The 20,239-nt window shown below is 35.0% G+C and overlaps 1 protein-coding gene across 1 annotated transcript in view; it reads left to right on the top strand.

Moving 5' to 3' along the window:
• The window catches only part of SCFD1 (sec1 family domain containing 1), a 49,743-nt gene that overhangs the window by 18,749 nt on the left and 10,755 nt on the right, over positions 1-20,239 (top strand). Inside the window, exons 11-20 of the mRNA XM_033061641.2 lie at positions 1,589-1,728; positions 2,751-2,841; positions 3,188-3,261; positions 3,811-3,892; positions 11,651-11,747; positions 14,648-14,718; positions 15,613-15,692; positions 16,245-16,307; positions 17,303-17,378; positions 19,450-19,503. Coding sequence (XP_032917532.1) covers positions 1,589-1,728; positions 2,751-2,841; positions 3,188-3,261; positions 3,811-3,892; positions 11,651-11,747; positions 14,648-14,718; positions 15,613-15,692; positions 16,245-16,307; positions 17,303-17,378; positions 19,450-19,503 — 828 coding nt within the window. The remainder of the gene's footprint in view (positions 1-1,588; positions 1,729-2,750; positions 2,842-3,187; positions 3,262-3,810; positions 3,893-11,650; positions 11,748-14,647; positions 14,719-15,612; positions 15,693-16,244; positions 16,308-17,302; positions 17,379-19,449; positions 19,504-20,239) is intronic.

Below are 20,239 nucleotides of genomic sequence, written 5' to 3'. Positions count from 1 at the left end.
GGGTCTCAGTTACAATATCCAGGAGTGCTGTGCAGTGTTGAGCTGCCCAGGCACAGAGTGCTGCATCGCGTGAGATTATAACCATGCTGTTTCTACACATAAACATGTTTACGTTAAGACATTCCTATTTATGAAAAGAAACTTTTCATAAATGGATACAGAAAAATTGGAGGCATGGTTAGAAAGTCTTATAAAGACGAAATGAGGATTTGGATGGAAGAGCACTAATCAGTAAGACTTATTTTAGGAAAACTTGTAAATGCCAAAACTAACTTGAAAACGCAGGTCACCGGTGAGTTAAAATGATCCAAAACACAGATCTCCATTAAAAATTACAGTTAAATTTACAATCAAATTAGTTCTTTTCTCTTCAAGTTTTTATCAAATATGTGTACTTGAAAAATACAATTTTTTTTCTGAAACATTAAACACCTCCTGTAAGATGAGGTTTGTGCTCATCAACTGCATGTGTTTCCTTTGAGTAGCTACTTGGATATGTTTCTATTCTGGCATGGATCATTTGTAGTATTTAAGTCCCTGCCAATAAATAACTAGAAACATTTTAAAACTTTATTTCACAGTTCCATTAACAGTGATCCATTTCTGAATACTTCAATGAAAATAATAAAGTGATGTTTTATTTCTGGAAAAAATACCTATTCTAAAAGGCTCGTGACAGTTTCTGTGTAGTTGAAGATTTCGCTCTATCATTATTTGTCGGGCAAAGAGCACCTTTGAAGTTTTAAATGTTCTTGAAAAGAGCTAAGACAAAGTCAGCAAGTGGAGTACTTGTTAATACTCTTTGTTGAAAACCAGAGAGAATAGGTAAGATGCAGAAAGTACAGAGCAGTCTTTGGCAGTGGGGGAGAGAACTAGAGGACTCAGAGGGAGCAGTGTGGTGATGTGAGCATAACTGTGTCCTCTAGCAAGGCAATGTGTTTTCTATGTTCATGCATCTGTGGAAGAAGAAAAACTATATGGAAAAATAGCAGCTTTATTGCAAAGTTTTGCTTGAGCATGGATTCACTGTTTTACTAGTGCTCAAAAAATTAGGGAAATAGCTGTGAAGGTGTGGCTAAATAGTCCTGACAGTGAATAATCCTATTGCAGATGTCATCAGTTTCTTGGCAGCTTTGTTATGTATGTTGTAGTTATGTAAGTGAACAGACTTAGAAACATTTTATATTTTTTGTCTGCAATATAGAAACTTTTCTACTTCAAAGTTTTGGAGAGTTGTTAGAGCATAGTCTTTGCTGAATAACTTATTTTCTATGCAGAAAACAGTGTTGAAAGTTCAGTGTCAGAAGAGTGCTTGCATATGAGAAAATCAAATGTCTTTGCTTAACATTTGTTGCCTTGTATAGTATTGAACTGATCACAGTTCGGTTACTGTGAGTAATTTGGAGTTCTTATATTGCTGTTGTTACTATCTAGTTAACTAATAAACTGTTTCCTGCCTACTTATGAAGTTCTAATAAATACCTCTGATCGTATTTTATAGAAAATATTGTAGAATATACTTTGTTGACTGTAAAGGACTGAATAAACAAACTTTCAAATATTTACATAAGATTTCTTTTTATTTTAGGATTTCCATTTGAATAGAGTTAATTTGGAAGAATCAGCAGGAACAGAAAGTACTCCAGCAGGTGCTAGACCTAAGAAAAAAAATAAGAAGTCCTATGATTTGAGTGCATCTGATAAATTCTGGCAAAAGCATAAGGGCAGGTAAGCCGTAAAGGTATACAGTTTATATTAATTTAGTCTATATAAATTCTAAGTATTCTTCATATCTGGTAGTTCTGTTTTAAGATTATTTGAAAATATTTTCTAGCTTGGGGGCTTTTTTTCTAGGGTATGTTGGGTTTGGCTGAGATGAAGTTCATTTCCCCACAGCAGGCCTCACAGTGCTATGCTTTGTATTGGTTGCTAGAAAGGTGTTGATTATGCTCCAATGTTTTGGCTACTGGTGAGCAGTGCTCCCTCAGTATCAACACTGTCTCCCCCACATTCCCCCTCACCAGCAGGCTGAGGATGGGCAAGATCTTGGGAGGGGACATAGCCAGGGTAGCTCACTCAAACTGACCAAAGATATACAATGTACCTTTCTGTACCATTCCATTCCATTCCATTCCATTCCACTGTTTAGCAATAAAACCTGAGAGAAAGGAGGAGAAGGGTGCAGTATTCAATGGGGGTTTTTTTTAAATGTTTTTCTTCTGGAGCAATCACTCTGCCTACTGAAGCCCACTTCCTGGGAAACAGCCAGACATCCTCTGCTGGTGGGAAGCAGATAATAAAACCATTTTCCTTTGCTTTCACACATAAGCTTTCCTTTTTTCAACCACCTGTATCTTGACCCATGACTTTGGGAGTTTTTCTACTTTGCTTTCTCCCCTCCCAATCTTGCTGAGGAGAGGAGTGATAGAGTCACTTGGTGAGCACCTGGCATTCAGCCAGGGTTAACCCCCCACATAAGGAATAGTCATTGCCAGTATTCGTTGTCCATATTTGTCTCTTAGCTCTTTGTTATAGAACTCAGAACTGTTCTTTCCAAAATTGCATAAAATTATTGAAAGCAGTGAATATATCTTAGAAAGTTAAAGTAAACCTACAGTAAGATGTAATTTTCAGTGATTTAATTCTACTGCATGATTTGTGTATTGTTATTTCCAAAACGGTTTTTATTGTCTGGTTCTAGTATTTCAGTTTGTTGATTTAGCTGAGCTTAATGCAGACTATTGCATTAGTCCTTTTCCAGAGGTGGCTGAGTCTGTTCAGCAAGAACTAGAATCTTACAGAGCCCAAGAAGATGAAGTCAAAAGACTTAAGAGTATCATGGTAAGTTCTATCACCTGTGTGTATTTTATGTAAAGCATAATAGGGCCTGTAGAGATGCCTAGCCTACTCTGTCATCCCACGGACAAAAATTTTCAGTGCATGCTGAATTTAGGTATAATACAATCTTAAAAGTAGGACTAGAAGTACCATATTTCATGAGAAGTTTCAATTTCTTGTTCATTGCTGTTGCAATTGTATAACTTCCATACAAACTGAAAAACACAATCCAGACATGAACGGCATTATAAGAAAATAGATTCTAAATGTACTGACTTTATATGCATGTGGGATATTTGTATTTGTTATGACTTTTATTCCTCTTTTCAAACCCTTCCTCAAAACCCAGGGCATTGAAGGGGAGGATGAAGGAGCAATAAGTATGCTTTCAGATAATACAGCTAAGCTAACTTCAGCTGTCAGGTAAGTAGTCAATAACACAATATTGTTTAATTATCTGTGAACCATTTCTAATTTTTTTCTGTTATTGTAGTTTCAGTATTCTTTGAAATAAGTATCTTTAAATGTAGGCTGTTCAGCTCTATAATGTCGTTTAAATGCTTTATAATGCTGATAAAGTTAAATGCAGTGTCCTGAACCAGTGCTCGCATATGTAATTTCCACAATGTATTTGACTTTGGACTGTTTCCTCAGAAAAGACAGGTAATCTAAGTGCATCACAGGTTTGCTTGCACTGTTCCACCAAAATCCCAAACCTCTGCATTCTTTCATTAAAAAAAAAAATTAGTGAAATCCCTTTCTTCAGGTATGGTTATGAGAGTCATTACATCTGAACATTGTCATTTTTTAGTTTCAGCCCTATTCTGTAATTCTAGATTTAATAGCCTTTAAAGGTCCTTTCCAACCCAGACTGTTCCATAATTCTATAAATATTTTAGTACCTACTGTATACAGTATACAATTCAACTAACAGTGGAAATCAGCAGGTTAGTTTGTATTTAATCTCTTCAGCTCTCTTCCAGAACTTCTGGAAAAGAAGAGGCTCATTGATCTTCATACAAATGTTGCAACAGCTGTTTTGGAGCACATAAAGGTACAATTGCTCTCTAACATGAGTTTTCTGTCAGTAGTACTCTTTAACTGAAGGAATATATTTGAGGCACTGAAGATAAGAAAGAGAACCTTCTCAATCATGCTACTTCAGAATTCACTGTGTAGCATTACTTAGTGTTGAAGAGTGAGAGAGAATGAATTTTGAATGTCTCTGCCTAGAAAGCAAAGAACACCAGGTTTTTTTTCTTACCAGAATTTACTAGTTTATTCTCATTTTTTTAATGATGGACACAACTGTTATCATGGGTTGAAGTCTTTCAAAAATAAGTTTATGATGGAAGTGTTTCATTTATTTTAGAGACGTGTCATGGCAATTTATGACTTCTGTCTAAGCGATCTTCTGTTCTATATGTGTTTGTCAGAAGGGCACTGTTGTCTGCTCACCAACAAAACTCATACCCAGAGATGTGGCAATAATGAAGCAAGTTACTGAAGTGGGCTTTCCAGGAGGGCCTGTGTTAGATGTCTTGTGCAGAATTTAAGAACTTCACAAAGGGGTTTGTCTTTTGCGTTTTAAGTCTACTGCTTTTGTCAGAGACCTTGCAGAGGGATTGGTGTCAGGTGAAGGCCCTGATTACTGCTAGGATAACTTGGAAAGTTATTTCACAGTATGAAAACAGAAATTGTAGATGAGGCTTTCAGAAACACTGAGAATTTCAGAAATTCTTTTCAGTTTTGGAAAGTGCTTCAAGAACTAAGTCTCACTGAAAATCAATAATTAGAGAGTTTTACTCCAAGCTGCTTAAAATTCATGGAAGGCAATGTGTTTTGAAGCTAGTTTTAACATTTGTAAAAAATGTAAGATTTGTCCTTAGTTCTTATTTATACTGAATTTAAGTACTTTATATGAACAAAGGATTAATTCTGCAATTAAATTAACAAATTAATTTTAAATATTTCCTAAAGTTGGAGTAGAGGTAATAAGTCTCTATATACTTAGCTCATTACTGTAGGGGCTAGTTTATGGACTTTTACACTATTAGGTGTGTCAGTTTTCATATCTGACAATTTAAAAGCAATACTTTAATACCACTGAAAAAAATTGAAATCAACATTATTGATATTTTGATGCCTTGTCTGTAAACTCATTTTTCTAAGAAAGGTACTGGGATGATAATGGCAGGCCTAGACCAGTAGTATTCTATATATGATTTGTTGGCTGGAAAACAAGTTTCAGAGCAAGATGTAGAGTGGCAGTAACATCAGTTTGGCTTTCCAGTGTCCTATTGGCAATGAGCTGGAGTCAGATGCATTAGATGATAGCGACACACTTGATTGCTTAGAGGTGGAAGGAATTGCCTTATCTGGATACTCAACCAGTCCCTGGCTTGCTGCTCTGATAGGGAACCTGCTGTTAGGGAGTGCCTTTGGAGTGATGGTCCATTCCTCCATGATTCTTAATTCAGGGACTGCAAAGTGCTCAGGCTCTTAACCTTCTTAATGTATAAATGTCAAAGAAAATTGTAAGACAAATGACCAAGCAGTTTCTCCAATATATTGATATGTACATCTGCATCATCTTTTCTTTTGATTTAGAAAGCATCAGATCATCTCCAAGTATTTAGGAAACTGTCTTAAACTATGCAGATGGACGTGTTTTTTCTATTGAAATTTGCCTCTGGTGAAGCCCTTTAACTGAATCAATGTAAAGTTTATTCCAAGTGCTTTCTCCTGACCACTTTCTCCTCACTTTGTACCCTTCAATGTTAGAAAGAGTATCTTTCAATCTTGAACTGTGTATGCAGGATGTTATACTATCTAATGGATTCCTCAAAAATACTCCCAAAAAACGAAGTGTCTCATCCAGTACTTTTAAAAGAAATTTTGATGAGACCTTGACTCTGTGGTTAATAGGCTTTATATACAGTTAAATAATGAAACCAAATTAGGATAAGACAGAATTTTTTTGCAAGTAAGTACTGAGGTCATGAGGAGCTCGTGAGGCACCATACTCTTCTTCAGGTTGCTATATTTTTCACTTCTAAAATAATCAGGAAGTGCATTCATACTTTAGAATAGAGTATCTGCATTATCCATTTTGGAGGTTTACTATATTAATTATTCGAGCATTTTTCTTCACTACGTATATAAGGAACTGTGCAAAGTATGCAACAAGACATACTTTAGATATACTAAGTGAACTTAATTTCTTGTCATATTTTAATGTTCAGTTTACAGCTGCTTTCCACATTCTCTTGGATCATTTTCTAAGACACAGCAAGAGGAAACCAGAAATTAATCACATACTTATGGGTCCTGGCACAATTTTGGCTGAAGTTTTTAGTGAAATAATGGAAAGTATGCATCACGTTTTCATGAAGTGGACCATCAAGTATTTATTATCAGTGCTTAGAACAAATGCATCCTTGTTTTGCATTTGTTGGTTTTTCCTCTGCTGAAGCTGGTGACTGAAGGTCTAGACCCAACAGATAACAGATTTAGAACTAGAGTTACCTAGCTGCTTTAAAGTTTCAAGTAGTGCTTATCTTTGCATGTCATTCTAGTATGAATAGAATTAATGATGTATGTTAAATCATTAGTATAAAAAGATGCACACACATACTTTTCTCAAATGACAATTGGGGGGTAGGTTAAATAACCTCTTGCTAGAATTCTACAGATGTGAATTTATGTGGCAGATTTTTGTAGGAATTGTTGTCTGCCTTAAATTAGTTGTGTTTGGTTTAGGGCTTTTTTTAATTCCTACATGATTTAATTATATATCTACTTTTGCTTGATCTCAAGGTCTGATACATTGAACGATCTCTTAATTGGGATCCCCCTTAATTGGGATTGACAATAGCCTTTCAAATTTTCAAATTCATATTTTTAAAGGAATACTATTATTTTAAATATTCTGTTTTAAATAAGATTATATTTTTCTCTTACACCAGGTGAAATAGTATGTGATTATGAAATATGTATGTTACAGTGAGCCATGCTGTTTTTCTGTAGTTCAGAACTGATAATTCAGTAACCTTCTAGTAAAAACAGCTTTTTCTGAGTTCAGTTACAGTGACCTTCCTATTGTCATTCTGTGCAGTTCAGTGAAAAGGAATTGGCTCTGACTGCCACTTCCAGCCTTCTTCCAGAGTTTCTCTTCCTCTTGATAGCAGCACACTATAATTACCTGACCAGCCTCCCTCATTCTAGAGGCAGTTATTTCTGTTTGTTTTCTGTCAGCATCTTTGAAAAAGACCTCAGAGAGGTTCTTAGAAAATGTCTTTTCTCTTTTGCATATTCTATCTAAAATAAAGAATTTTTGTGGTGTAAAGAGGATGGAAGAGCATCCAGCAAGTCTTTACAAAAATGACATCTAAGAGATTTTAATGGGTCCTGCTTCCACTTACTTGCTTTAAAAAGAAGGAATTTAAAGTTCATTTTGGAGTACAGTGCTCAAGTAGACTCTCCCACGCACTTCAGTATTTTTCCCTAAAATAAGTTTTGGTTTATGAACAGCCTATTTCTAAAGATAGTAAGTTGAAAGCTTTCACAAATACATTTTTTTTAAAAAAGCAAGCTGAAATGTGGCAGTTTAACTACAATATAGAATCCTGTTCCTGAAAGGGCAGCCAGAAAGGTCTCTTGCATGAGATTGGTGTAGAACAAGATGTCATAGTAGAAAGTCAAGAGCAGGAGGCAGAAAAGGAGTAACTGTAAATGTAAATGCAAATGCATCTTTATTATATTTTTTTTCATATTGCTTGCCAGTTTGGCACCCATAAGAACCTATTCTTTGCTGTGTTTTTTATTGAATCTACAGGATTGTTTAGCTCCTATTCCCAAACTTTTCCTCTTGGCATGTCTGTGAGTTTGCCATTGAGTGAGCAAAATTGCACTTAATTAAATTAAATGGGACATCTGCTTCTTATCAGCATCTGTTAGACAAGTTGGCTCTTCGAGAAGTAACTGTCTCATTGATGTGGCATATCTGGGATGTCTATCAAAAGGTAACTAGTAGTGTTTAAGGCTATTCAGTAACCCATATGAAATTTGATTAGGTATCCATCTAATTCCTAGCAAACCAGTATGAGAAAAATATTGCCCTTATTGGCATCTTTGCTAGTGATTTTCATTAATTATCTAGTGAAGAAGTAGCCGAATAGACTTACCATGTTGATCCATCTGCTTTAGTTTGTCACATCAGAAAGAGTCTCAAAAGTTTTACATTGCTGCTTACCTCTGATGTCCCTATTGTGGATAGAAAAAAAATAGAGACAGTGGATAGAAAAAAAATGTGAACCTGAAGTTTTGGGATTTTCAGTTTCTGGTTTTTTCCCCTAAGAGTGCTGAGTTCACACTTCAAAAGTAATTGTGCAAAATTTTTTTTTTAGAGAGTGAGTGTACATGTATCATGAATGTTTCTCGTTAGGCTCGAAGTATAACACATGTATGCAACCAGTGAATTTTCTTTGCTGCTGGTAATCTGTTTTGTTCAGCAGTCATAGCCAAACAGTCACAAAGTTGCACATGGCTGAGAAGAATTTTTGCCTGTGCTCCGAGTAAGTTAAAAACTGTCAGTCTGTTCTTAAAATTCAAAGTGATTGATGATTGAATTACAAGATTTTATTTAGAAATTGATCTGTAAACAAATACAGAGCATCAGTGAATCTTTTTATGTTGCACATTTTTACATGCCATCTGAATACATTTCTCGTAAACAGATCACCAGCTAAGATAATAAGGGCTTTGCCAAATTCAACAGTAATATATTTAAATTTATAAGAATGAGTTTCCACATTTCAAGACAATCCCTTTTTTATTAGATGTCTTATGTCTGGGGAAAATATTTTCCACTTAAAATTTAACTTAATCTTACATAACAGGATACAAATATAGATAAAACACGAAAAGCAAGTGAATGTAATGGAAAGACATAAATAATTGTACTAGTTTCTTTGCAATTGCTTTATGTCTGTGGAGAGATTAAAGGAAACTATAACACAGAAATTCTCCAAGACACTGTAGAATTGAGGTCTCACATGGTTTACCAGATACCAAATTGCATCTGATGTAAGATCTTGGAAAAAAGCTGGTAGTTCAGTTCTATTCTGACTTTATAGTACTCTTTTAACGTAAGCTCACGGTAAATATAGGTTGAAAGAAGCTCTAGTTTTGGGTTTTCTCATTTCATGCACCTTCTATGTAGTCTTAGTCACTGTAACAATCAACAGAAGACATTCTTCTGCCCCTAAAAGTAGTAGGGGGTAATTTCTGAGTGCTCTTCATGGTAATTTACTTCATAAGCTGTAATTACAAGCATCCAGAAAAGCTTTAAATTAAGTTGTTGCTTTGCAAGTAACTGCTCTTCTCATGGAGTTCAGTAAGTGATGGCTGAGAAATGGAAGTATTGTATAGCTACCTGCATCATAAGCTGACCACCATATGCTTTCAATATAAAAATATTGTAATTCATATATTTTTTACTTTGTTTTCTCCTCTAGCTCTTTTTCTGAGGAACTTACAGTACTCAGAAGGTGAAATATCCTGAGCCTTACACTAGAGAAGTACAGTAATTTCACGATTATAAGCCGCACCATTTTGACTAAAATTTTGGTCTGAACCCAAAGTGCAGCTTATAATCAGGTGCAGCTTATATATGGACAAAGAATGAAAAGTTGCTCTTTTAGTTTGGAAGACAGGTGTCTGCTGAGAAAGGCAGGAACTTCTCTTTGAAATGGAGAATGTAAACCCCCTCCCTCCAAATCATTATAATTTTGAAATCAAGGGGCTTTCAGGCAAAAATATGGGAACTAGGAATAACTGTTCTTTTCTAGGGAAATTAAAATAGAAATACAGTACTACAAAGAAACAAACTCCAAACCCTGACAAAGTCAGAGTACAACCTGACACCCTGTCAGGCAGGGTGTTGGTAGCAATCCCATTAAATGGTGGTTACATCCTCCTGCAGTGACAGATGTGATTCAGTTGAAGCAGTGCTCCTGTAGAAGGTGCAGTTTCCCTCTAAAGGTCCAGTGGCGATGTGGAGAAATCCGGTTTTCCTCTGGAGTCCAGTGGAGAAAGGGGCTCCCTTAGTGTCCCAAAACCTCTGTTTTTATTTTGGTAAGAAATGTTGGGCTCTTCCCCCTGGCTGGAGCAACTTCCAATGGGATGAAGAAATTTTATCAGTCACAGAGTGGGACTCAATGGCCATTAGCAGAAAATGACTGGCTGGAGGAAGGATGGGTTGTGAAAAGATAAAGAACATTGCCCTGCCTGGTTTCAATGGATGGCCCATTAGCAGAATATCTGCCATGGAGATAAGAATCACTGCCCCCACCCTCCACAGATGGGGATGGAATAGACACCTTTTATCACACTCTGTATTGTAATGTGGGGCTTATAATCAGGTGCAGCTCATGTATGGACAAAGAATGAAAAGTTGTTGGCACCCGGAAGTGCGGCTTATACTCAGTGCGACTTATAATCGTGAAATTACTGTACATTTTTTTTTAGAGAGGTGGTAAAATAACTTTTTAAAAATCATTTTAGTAGAATTCAGAAATATATGAAAACCAGACTTTTAAAGTTTTTATGTACTGTCATTACAGCAATGACTGCACTGGATAAAAGGTGCCATAGCAGTTTTAAATGCTTTGGCATTATCAGGCAAAATTTCTCAAATTATTTAACCCAATAAAAGCAAGGTGACTCTTGCTCACTCTGGCAATGTCATTCCAGTCTCACAGCCGGGATGATGTGGAGCTGACACAGTTCCAAAGCAATGAGATGGAGACCCACTCTGCCAGTCTCCTATTTGAGCCAATACATAGCTGAATGTGCTCAAACATTAGGATTTAGTTAATTGCCAAATACTAAGGTTTTGTGAGCTGAGTAGCTGTAGCATTTATTGTGATGCTACATTTTAAGGTTCAAACGCACATAATGATCTGCATTGTAGTGGAGCATTTTAAAATAAGTTTTGGATTGCATTTTTTCTATTTTTAGTTTGTAAGATCATGATCAATAAGTGCAAAGCTTGTCTGTTTGTGCAGATGTGCTGCAATGCAGTCATTACTTGCATGGCCATGTGATGTCTTCCATAAACTTTTGCCTCAGTAATTTTGTATAGTCCCTGTCCCATCCTCCCTAAAAAGGATTTTCACAACATCTCGATGTGTCGTTGTATAATGAGACACTTCTTTTCCAATGTTAACAAGATAATCTAATTATAAACTTCTCCATCTTTAGTGTGAGTGAATTATTGGAAGCTTTTGATCTGAGGTTGTATTTCTGTACCAGCCCAAGTTGGCAGTTGCCAACGTTTCTTTGGGATGTCACCTTAATGTATAAAGGAATTTCCCACATTTATCTGCATTGAGTAATTGTCTTGTGGTCTGAGACCCTGGAGGTTCAGAATAAATTGGACATAATATTCACTTGACCATTATTTTTTCCTTTCACAACATAGCAATGTGTATAATGGCATGTTGTTTTCAGCTGTGGCCAAGCCATAGATGAAAACAGAGCTTCTCTTCCAGTTCACTATTTGTGCCAGACACCCCTTGCTTAACTTGCTTTTTCACTTTCAGTATGATAATTAAATACACATCAACTTTCTGAGAGTTAATAAAAAAGCATATTGTAATGCAAGCATTACTTACTTTTGCTGATTATTTATTTAAAAATAAAGTTTTTAAAACCATTTTTATAACTAAAGCTACATTTTTTTTAAAAGAGGAAATAAATATTCTTTCATAGTTTAAAGACGTTAACGCTATCACTTACTCTTAAACAGAGTCGAAAGCTGGATGTGTATTTTGAATATGAGGAAAAAATAATGAGCAAATCCACACTGGATAAATCTCTTCTGGACATGATCTCTGACCCAGATGGTGAGTACTTTAAATCTGAACTTGGTATAAAATTTGTTAAGCTACACAGTAAATCGATACCTGTTTGGACTTCAGATTGGTAAAGAGCAAGCTGTAAAGATTTGTAAAGAAAATAAACATTTGATTGATCTTCAGTAGCAGTCTAGAATGTTTAATACTTCAGCTGAATAATATCCAAAATATTAGCAACTTCTGCAGCTCCATTAAAATACTTTCCTAACCCCTTATTTTTGAAGGTCAATATATTTTATTTTTTGTGTTTTCCAGTATTTAGTAGTGCAGCATGGCCTTTTGTGATCTGACCAATACTAATTCTTTAAAATCCTACTGCATGTTTTATAACATATTCATACTTCATGAACACAAAACTTCATAAAGTTTGATTAGATCAAGGGGCTGTAATGTAGGTAGCTCCTGCTTTTGTGAGGAAAGAGATGAATGGGAAAGAGATGAATGAGACAAGTGGAGAGAAAGCATACAAGATGTAAATTGGCCAGTGCACTGGGACTGACCTGAAGCTTTGCATGTGTTGATTCAGCTGTGGCATGTCTGTTTTCATCATGTAGGAGCATGAGCAATGCATCCCAGCTTCTGTGTCAGATATGTGTCATACATATCAAGGCTTTACACACCAGGGGTGCTCAGGCTCTCTGTTAGCATGAGTCACTGCAGGTCTTTCTCTGAAAGGCTGAGATCCAAGTGACTTCTCAGCTTTTTGTACTATTCCAGCATCAATTCTTCTTTCAATCTATCACAGCCTGATGTGTGTCATAACCCTGAGAGGGATTTCAGTATGATCTGATACCAGTTGGCTGGAAGAAAATAACTTGCAGAGCAAAATTGTAAAGCTTAAATTATGATCTCTGACTTGTCTGCATACTGGCAATTATGTTAGCTTGCTTGTATGTCCTACTGGTTCAATTACTTTTTACCTGAATCCACATTTTCTATGCCATTTTAGATTGCAGTGTAAAGCCAATTGTTTTCCAAGCCTGAAGTATCATATCAACATTCCTATTAGCAAGGTTCCTGGGTTTTACATAAGAGAAAGATTAGATTTGTAAAAGCTAGAGTTTTTCTTCACAAACTAAGTATTCAGGTTTTCACAGCACTATATTAGTATTTTATATGCATTGCCTAGGTGTAAATTTATGTAAGAAAAAGATTTAAGTTAAATCACAGTGATTATTTCCAGGCATGCTGTCTTGTAAAACTGTCCAGCCTCATATTATGTGATTCACTGAGAAATACCAGCATACATTTTTAAGGCATAATACATCAAGTCTTCCTGTGCTTCCACTAGTGAACAATTTATTTGCATTATGTGTGGGGATATTTGTCTTGTGGATGACGGGATCTACAGAACCCTTCATGAAAGCACTTCGATTGGACCAGTTAACAGCTTCAGGCTTCAACCTCCCATTTGTTACTGTGTTGTTCTAATCTACCTCTCAGGACTATTAGCTGCTCTCCAGTTTAGTAGGTATTACTGTATCCTGGAGTAGTAATAAAATGGGAGCTAAGGGCTGCCTGCTGTTTTTTCAATTGAATATAAAATTGTTCTGTTCTAGGTTTGCCAAGTTACATTTTCTTCAGAATGTTGAGCAGTTTACTTCTCTGCGCTGTCACAGATCGTAGTCTAAAAAAACGTAGTGAACATTTGACAGGCAATTGACCTGACTCTTACAGCTGTTTATCACAGCTTTTTTTGCCCAAGTGAATTCCAAGTGGATCTCTACCTGGAAAGCTAGCTTTTGGTTTAGATAATACAATGTTTCTTCAGTTCTTGTTCTTCTGACTTACTGGTATCTGGTAAAGGTTAGTAAAACCTACTTTGCAGAGAAGATTGTACCAAGTCATAAATGCTCATTATGACAGCACTTACTCTTAACTTCTGCCAGACTAAATACATGCTCACTCATAAATAAAAGTTGCAGATTAGATCAGATGGTCTCCTGCTGACATGATCCACATTCCATAGTAGGGGAAAACAACCCAAAACAAACAAAACAGAAATAGAAAAACAGGAAAAAAACCATCATTTCCTTACCCACAAATACAAGAAAGTGCATTCTTATAAAATGTTGTGCTAAAAGTATTAGGCTTTTATAATGAATTTTAATTTGAAATGTTTGTTTTGAAAAGTTGTTCTTCGGAAAACTTCATTTGAAACTATTGTTTTGCTAGCAGTGATTCTCTTCTAGAAAAATAAAAAAGATGGTATTTGAAGTCGTACGTAGTAGTTTATAGTCTAAGTAGTGGTTACATCAACCTTTTGATCTGGAGAGATGAATTTTGACTGCTTATGAATAATATTTCCCAAGAATGGGAAGTGTTTTTCTCCAACAAAAGAGGATTTAAGAAGTGAAATCCTTTTTGAAGGCAAGTTGGAAGTTCAGGGGTTTTTTTCCTGACCAGAGGTTCGTATGAGTGCTTCTGCAATCCTCAGGTATTTCAGTACAGTGAACCATAGAGCTGTGTAAGCAAATTGTAGAGCTAAAAAATAATATACTATGGGTTTTACTTCTATGATTCTTCATTAGTCTGCTTTTTCATGGATCTATTTCCACATAACATTTGCAGTCTCCACACAAAATAAGCCATAATTTCTCTACATAATTTATTTAGTATGTTATATGAAGAATAATATTTACTGCAAATGAAAGGGAAAAGTGCAAAACTTTCAGAAAGAATGAGTACATATAACTCAATTCTTAATAAAATTGCTGTATGTTTTTCTACCATTTTACACATTGAAGAAGGCAATCATTATTGATATCATTTATTGTCATAACTAAAGATCTGCATGTGCATATGTATGGCTACTGAAGAGCAGTTAATGTAGCAGCATAGTTACAATTGTAGTTTTTAATTATTTTTTTTTAATTTTCTTACTGCAGCGGGAACTCCTGAAGACAAAATGCGATTATTTCTCATCTATTACATAAGCTCAGCTCAGGCACCTTCAGAGGTACCCATGTTCTTTACAGCTTCCAACACCATATTCTACCACAAAGGGTTTTTCTGTGTCATTTCAGTACTAAGTAGATATTTCTGTTTCTTTGCAAAGGGAAGTAAAAAATGCTCAGGAAATTCTAGAACTTTAAATAAATTTTGTCTTTCTGCCAGGAAGTCTGCTCACAAAGCTTTACCACCATTTCAAAGGATGTGAATGACTAGTAAGAGGGAGTATTATATTGTGACATATTAAGGTCAGAATTACTGCAAGACACATCTTAGCATGCTTTCTATTATTCTGCTCCACTGCTCAAAGAAGTGGATAAAGCATAATGAAAATATGACTCGTTTTACTCCATCTTCACATATTCAAGTATGATTGAGTCAGTTGACTAGCAGGTGAATGAAGAAATGCATCTGCCAATATCTGAATAATTCAGGAAACCATTTCTTCATATTTCTTTTGATTTTAGAAAGAAAATTCTTACACCATGGAAACATTATCTGATGAAAAAATGTTTGGTTAGGCAAATGGAAAGTATTCATATTAATGTATATTAGCTCCTCTTATTAATGTATATTAGCTGCTCTTTGTTTATTACTTACAGTTTTGACATTCTACAGAAACCGGTATTCTGTTGATGCTAGTATAAAGACTGTTCCATATCCAAAAATGCACAGGATTTATTTCAACAAACACTGTTCAGTTTAATAGGATCTGCTCATAGCAAATTTCACGTTGCATTTCTCTACTTGGTAGGAAATGGAATTAAGGCTCATAATTAGTTTTTCGGTTGGGTCAATGCTATAACTTTGCACCACTTATTTTGTGTTTAGATAAGGATGTCATGTCTTTGGAGTTAAGAGTAGCTTCAACCTTTTGTAATTCTCCACTTCATGGTTTCAGATTGATTTGGAGCAGTATAAAAAGGCGTTGATGGATGCAGGGTGTAATCTCGCTCCTTTGAGCTACATAAAACAATGGAAGTAAGTAATTTCTTTTTTCTCCTATGTGAGGCTAACTGGTAATACAGAACCCAACATTGTATTCAGGAATTATGTGTTACTTCTCTTAAATTGTAAATTATCCTTAAATATTCAATGGGTGTAAGTTTTTACTGTCATTGTTATGGTAATACATACAAATCTTATTTTAAAACTAAGATCCAGTAGTGCCAGAACACTATAAAACATGACATGTAGTTGTGCCCTTAATGATCCAGAACAGAAACAACTTATTGAATTAAATGAAAAGTTGTGCTAGTTCAGACTCCAAAGTTTTTTTAGTTCAGACAAAGGAGTGATGTTGTATATCAGTTATTGTAGTTCTACGTGGTATCTGAATGAAATCTTTGTCTTTTAACTATAAGATCTAATTCCTATGGTATTTGTAGGGAAGAGGGATACATATAATAAATAGTTACTTCCTGAAAGAGTTTGAAGTTTAGAAGTTTTTTCACTTTCAGATGACTTGAGTGGAACATTCTATGGAAATATGTGCCTGAGATAAATAATTGATTTCTATCCCTGCTTTCACAGAGCTTTCACTAAGATGGCTTCAGCTCCAACCAGCTATGGAAACGCTACGCCTAAACCTTTGGGGTATGCTTTTGATTAATTTTTTGTAAGCCTTTGGGTTCCTTTATCTTATTTTAGTAGTGCTAAAAGTGTGGTTAGTGTTATACAGGGCGTGGAACAAAACATCTCCCTCTTTGTAAAGTTTTTAAGGTACAGACAATTACAAGCACTCATTTCCCCTTAACAGTGCCTAATACACACAGAGAGGGAAATAAAAGGATCTGTGACTAAATTCACAAACTGTCTTAATAAAGTCCTCTCTGCACCTGCACATTAAATGCACCTTCACAGGAGAAGAATTCAGCACTAGGAACTGGATCTATGACAGCCATCACTTCGAGTAAATTAAATAGTCAATGGCAGAAGATAAAAATAGCTGTGTATATTCAAAATAATTTCTCTCCTGGGTTTGGAGACTCAGGGGTGCAAGAACACACTGCTAGTTCTTTGGAATGTCCTGGACTGGGTGTCTGTCTGTTTATTGAAAGGTGTAGTTATTTTTTCAAGACATGAGAAAAATATTACTGTGCTAAGGTTGCATATGTCCCATACAGGATATAGGACTTGGGTCTTTCCATTCTTCAGAGATTTCAATCCTTATTACCAGCTTTACTTTCAGGAATGCCCTGTCACTGTTGTAAGGAATCTGTGGCACAGTATAGTTAGAGAGAATTCAGGTGCTGTTTCACTTGGAAAAATTGCTCTTTGGTTTGTTGGAGACACTCAGCATCTCTGTTAACCCTGATGATTAAGGTATCCACTTGAAAGGAGCTCTCAAATCCTTACATTACTGAAGTTGTAAAGTAAACTGTTCAGTGGATTAAATCCCATTGATAGGTGAGGATCTGTCTGGTAGATTACAAGTGTATTCCCGTACACCTGTTTGCCATGTGATATGAAGAATTACTTGGTACTCAGGTCCTATTGTCTTTATAGGGAATTGGATGTCAGTATAAAGCTTAAGAATATAAATTTAAAACAAAAAGATCTTACACATCATCTTTATTTTGTTTTTGAAGTCTGTTTTCACGTGTTATGAATACGGGATCACAGTTTGTCATGGAAGGAGTGAAGAACTTGGTACTGAAGCAGCAAGTAAGTTTAAAAAAACTATTAAAAAGTCTATCTATTGTGAACATTTGGAAAAACAAGTTTCAGTACCCTTGTCATATTACTAAAATTCATTGTACACTGATAAAGTAAGCATAAATCTCTTTGAAGACGTCTTTGTAGCAATTAAGACTGGTTTCAGCATTATAAAAAGAACAGCATTATAAAAAGAAAGTAGACTAGACCATCAAAAACAAAAAAAATATAACTATCTGTATCTTTACTTGGAGCTACATGCATTAAGTTAATCTGTTCCAGAGATTGAAAGGCTGAAAGTGTTAGTTCTGTGTTTAGTTACAATTCAAACACTTCCTGTTTTCCCATATAAGTATAATGTACAGCCACTATAACCTTGTAATGTGCATGAAAATACAAATATTTTCATAATGACATGACCACCCTCAAGTATTCACTTAACTTTATAAAATATTTCTGAGCATAACTTGCATTTAAATGTATACCCCCCCAAAGAAAACAAACAATGACAACAAAAAAGAAACTGGCTGTATAACATGTAGCTGGAATGTTGAATTGGGGTTCCCAGAAACCTGCTTCTTTATAGAGGATACATTATTTTTCCAATATGTACCTTTGTCAGATGGCAATAAAGAAATATTTATTTACAGTTTAAAATCTTAATTCTGTAGTATTTTCACATCAATAATTCTGAAAAAAAAAGATTATTCATCATATTATAGTTTAGTTGAAGAGTCAGAATTTAAATTAGAAATACAGCATATCAGAACTAAATAAAATGAAATCTTAACTGAAGGTTTGTCTTTTTGACCTACTTAATCTTATCATTGTCCCTGTTTACTCAACCTGATATACACATAATTTATACATGAAAGCTGTCAGCTATCACATAAAAGTTTAAAATTGGGGTCTCAGTTTTGTAGGGTAGTTAATGAAGTTAATTCTGTAGGAATTTCACTGTGACTAGAATAAGCTACATTGCAGAGTTACAACTCAGTGGTTTATCATGAAATATGATTGAGGAAAATTTAAATATGCAGCTTGCCTGTGTGTTATATTTTATAGAGAACTCTTCAGATAAACTATTACTTGTAATAATAGAAAAGAATTCTGTTCTCCAGGAACTTCCTGCTCTTCTTGTATTAAACATTTTATCGTTCCTTTAAATGTGTGGCTTTGAAGAGTTAATATTATTCTGTATAAAATGGCTTGCATTGCGTTGTATTCTGAGTGAGCAAAAAACCAATTTACACTGTTTTCAGGATATGCCTTTTTTTAAATTTCTTCTCCAGGTATTGTAGGGTAGCCAGATGAGAAACCTTTCTTCCTCATATTTGTAAGCCTAATGTAGGCCTGTGGTATCTCTGTTAAAGCTTACTTTTTATTTTTCCTTCAGTAGTTCAAGAATTCACATGGGTTTTCCAGTGTAATATGTAGATCATCCTTTGAAATGTCCTCTTTTGGTACATTCTGTCAACAAAACTCATTTCCAATCCTGTTGCTATGTAAATTCACCCTCAGTTTATTATAACAGAAGTAGCTTAACTCTTTAATATTCAGATCTTTTGTCCCAGCTGACATTTCCTATGTTAAATACGGTACAGTAATCGTGAATTTCACCTCAGTGTATCCAAACATTTGTTGCCAGGATTGCTTTTTTACCCATTTCTTTGGACAGCATTAGTTCTTTCTTAGAATCACGCATTTAATTATCAGCATCAGATTTAAAATTTTTTCCTTAACTACAATGTATTTTTTAATAAGAATCTGTATTTGAGCACATCTGCGTATGGTAGTAATAACTAAGTACAGCTCTGTTCCTATCTTCACAAATTTTTTTGTGCTCTATGTCTTATCTTTATCCCCTAGCTATATGTACCTCAGATGTTTGCTTATTTTTTTTACAGAAAAGTAATTTAGGTGATAATAAATAAGCTTAACCTTTACAAAGCATAAGAGGAAAACTCTTTAAAATACTATTTCAAATGCTCTGTAAACTCTTCCATGAGTAATAATGTGCCTGGGAATAGTTCTTAGGAAGCTTTTCAGCATTCCACCAGTTTCACATTATGTTTTGCAGAATCTGCCAGTCACACGTATTTTGGACAACCTAATGGAGATGAAGTCAAACCCTGTAAGTACAATTGCCTTCACACAGTGAGAGATGGAGCAAATGAAATCTTGAGGCTGTGATATGTAAAGTGCTATGGCTAATTTTTTTCATGGTGTGCAGTTGAATCCAATCATGCTGTATTTCAAGAATAGCATCATTTTCATAACTATTTAATAAGACCTCTTTCATTAAAATAGTCTAAACAATGGCAATTTATTGTGTCTCATTGGGACTAATATTTTTTAGGTTTTTTCTATTCTGAGCTTTTATTACACTTGTGCTATATTAAGCTTCTGTTGCTACTCAATTTCTACATTAAGCTGTGGACTTAATTTTCTTTCCATCAAAGTGTTTGGGTTTTCTTTTTTTAAAGAGCACAGTTTCGGTTGTGAAATATTTACAGAGAATTGTATTAGGGAAAATTACATTTTCCACATCTCTAACTTTGCTATGTAGAAGATTTTACTACTGATTCAGTCATACTGTCTGCAAGCAGAGTTGGTTTTTGTCAGAAAATTCCTTTTCTTGCCTTGTTTCTGTAAAAATTTACTCAGACAATTTTAAATTTATATGCTACAATTTTTTTTAATGCTTACGTTAGCTACACAGTCAAGTCATTTGCTAGAACTTACAACTAAAAGTAGGCCTGAGAGTTCATGCATGAAGTCATTCTTCTTGCCATATATTTTGTTCCTTATATACAACCAACCTGTGCACATACTTGTCCTGAAAAAGTCACCTCTTAGAAATCATTTAG

This window comes from Catharus ustulatus, chromosome 6 (genome assembly GCF_009819885.2).
Source record: "Catharus ustulatus isolate bCatUst1 chromosome 6, bCatUst1.pri.v2, whole genome shotgun sequence".
NCBI classification, from domain to species: domain Eukaryota; kingdom Metazoa; phylum Chordata; class Aves; order Passeriformes; family Turdidae; genus Catharus; species Catharus ustulatus.
This window is presented reverse-complemented; position numbering and strand designations above follow the sequence as displayed.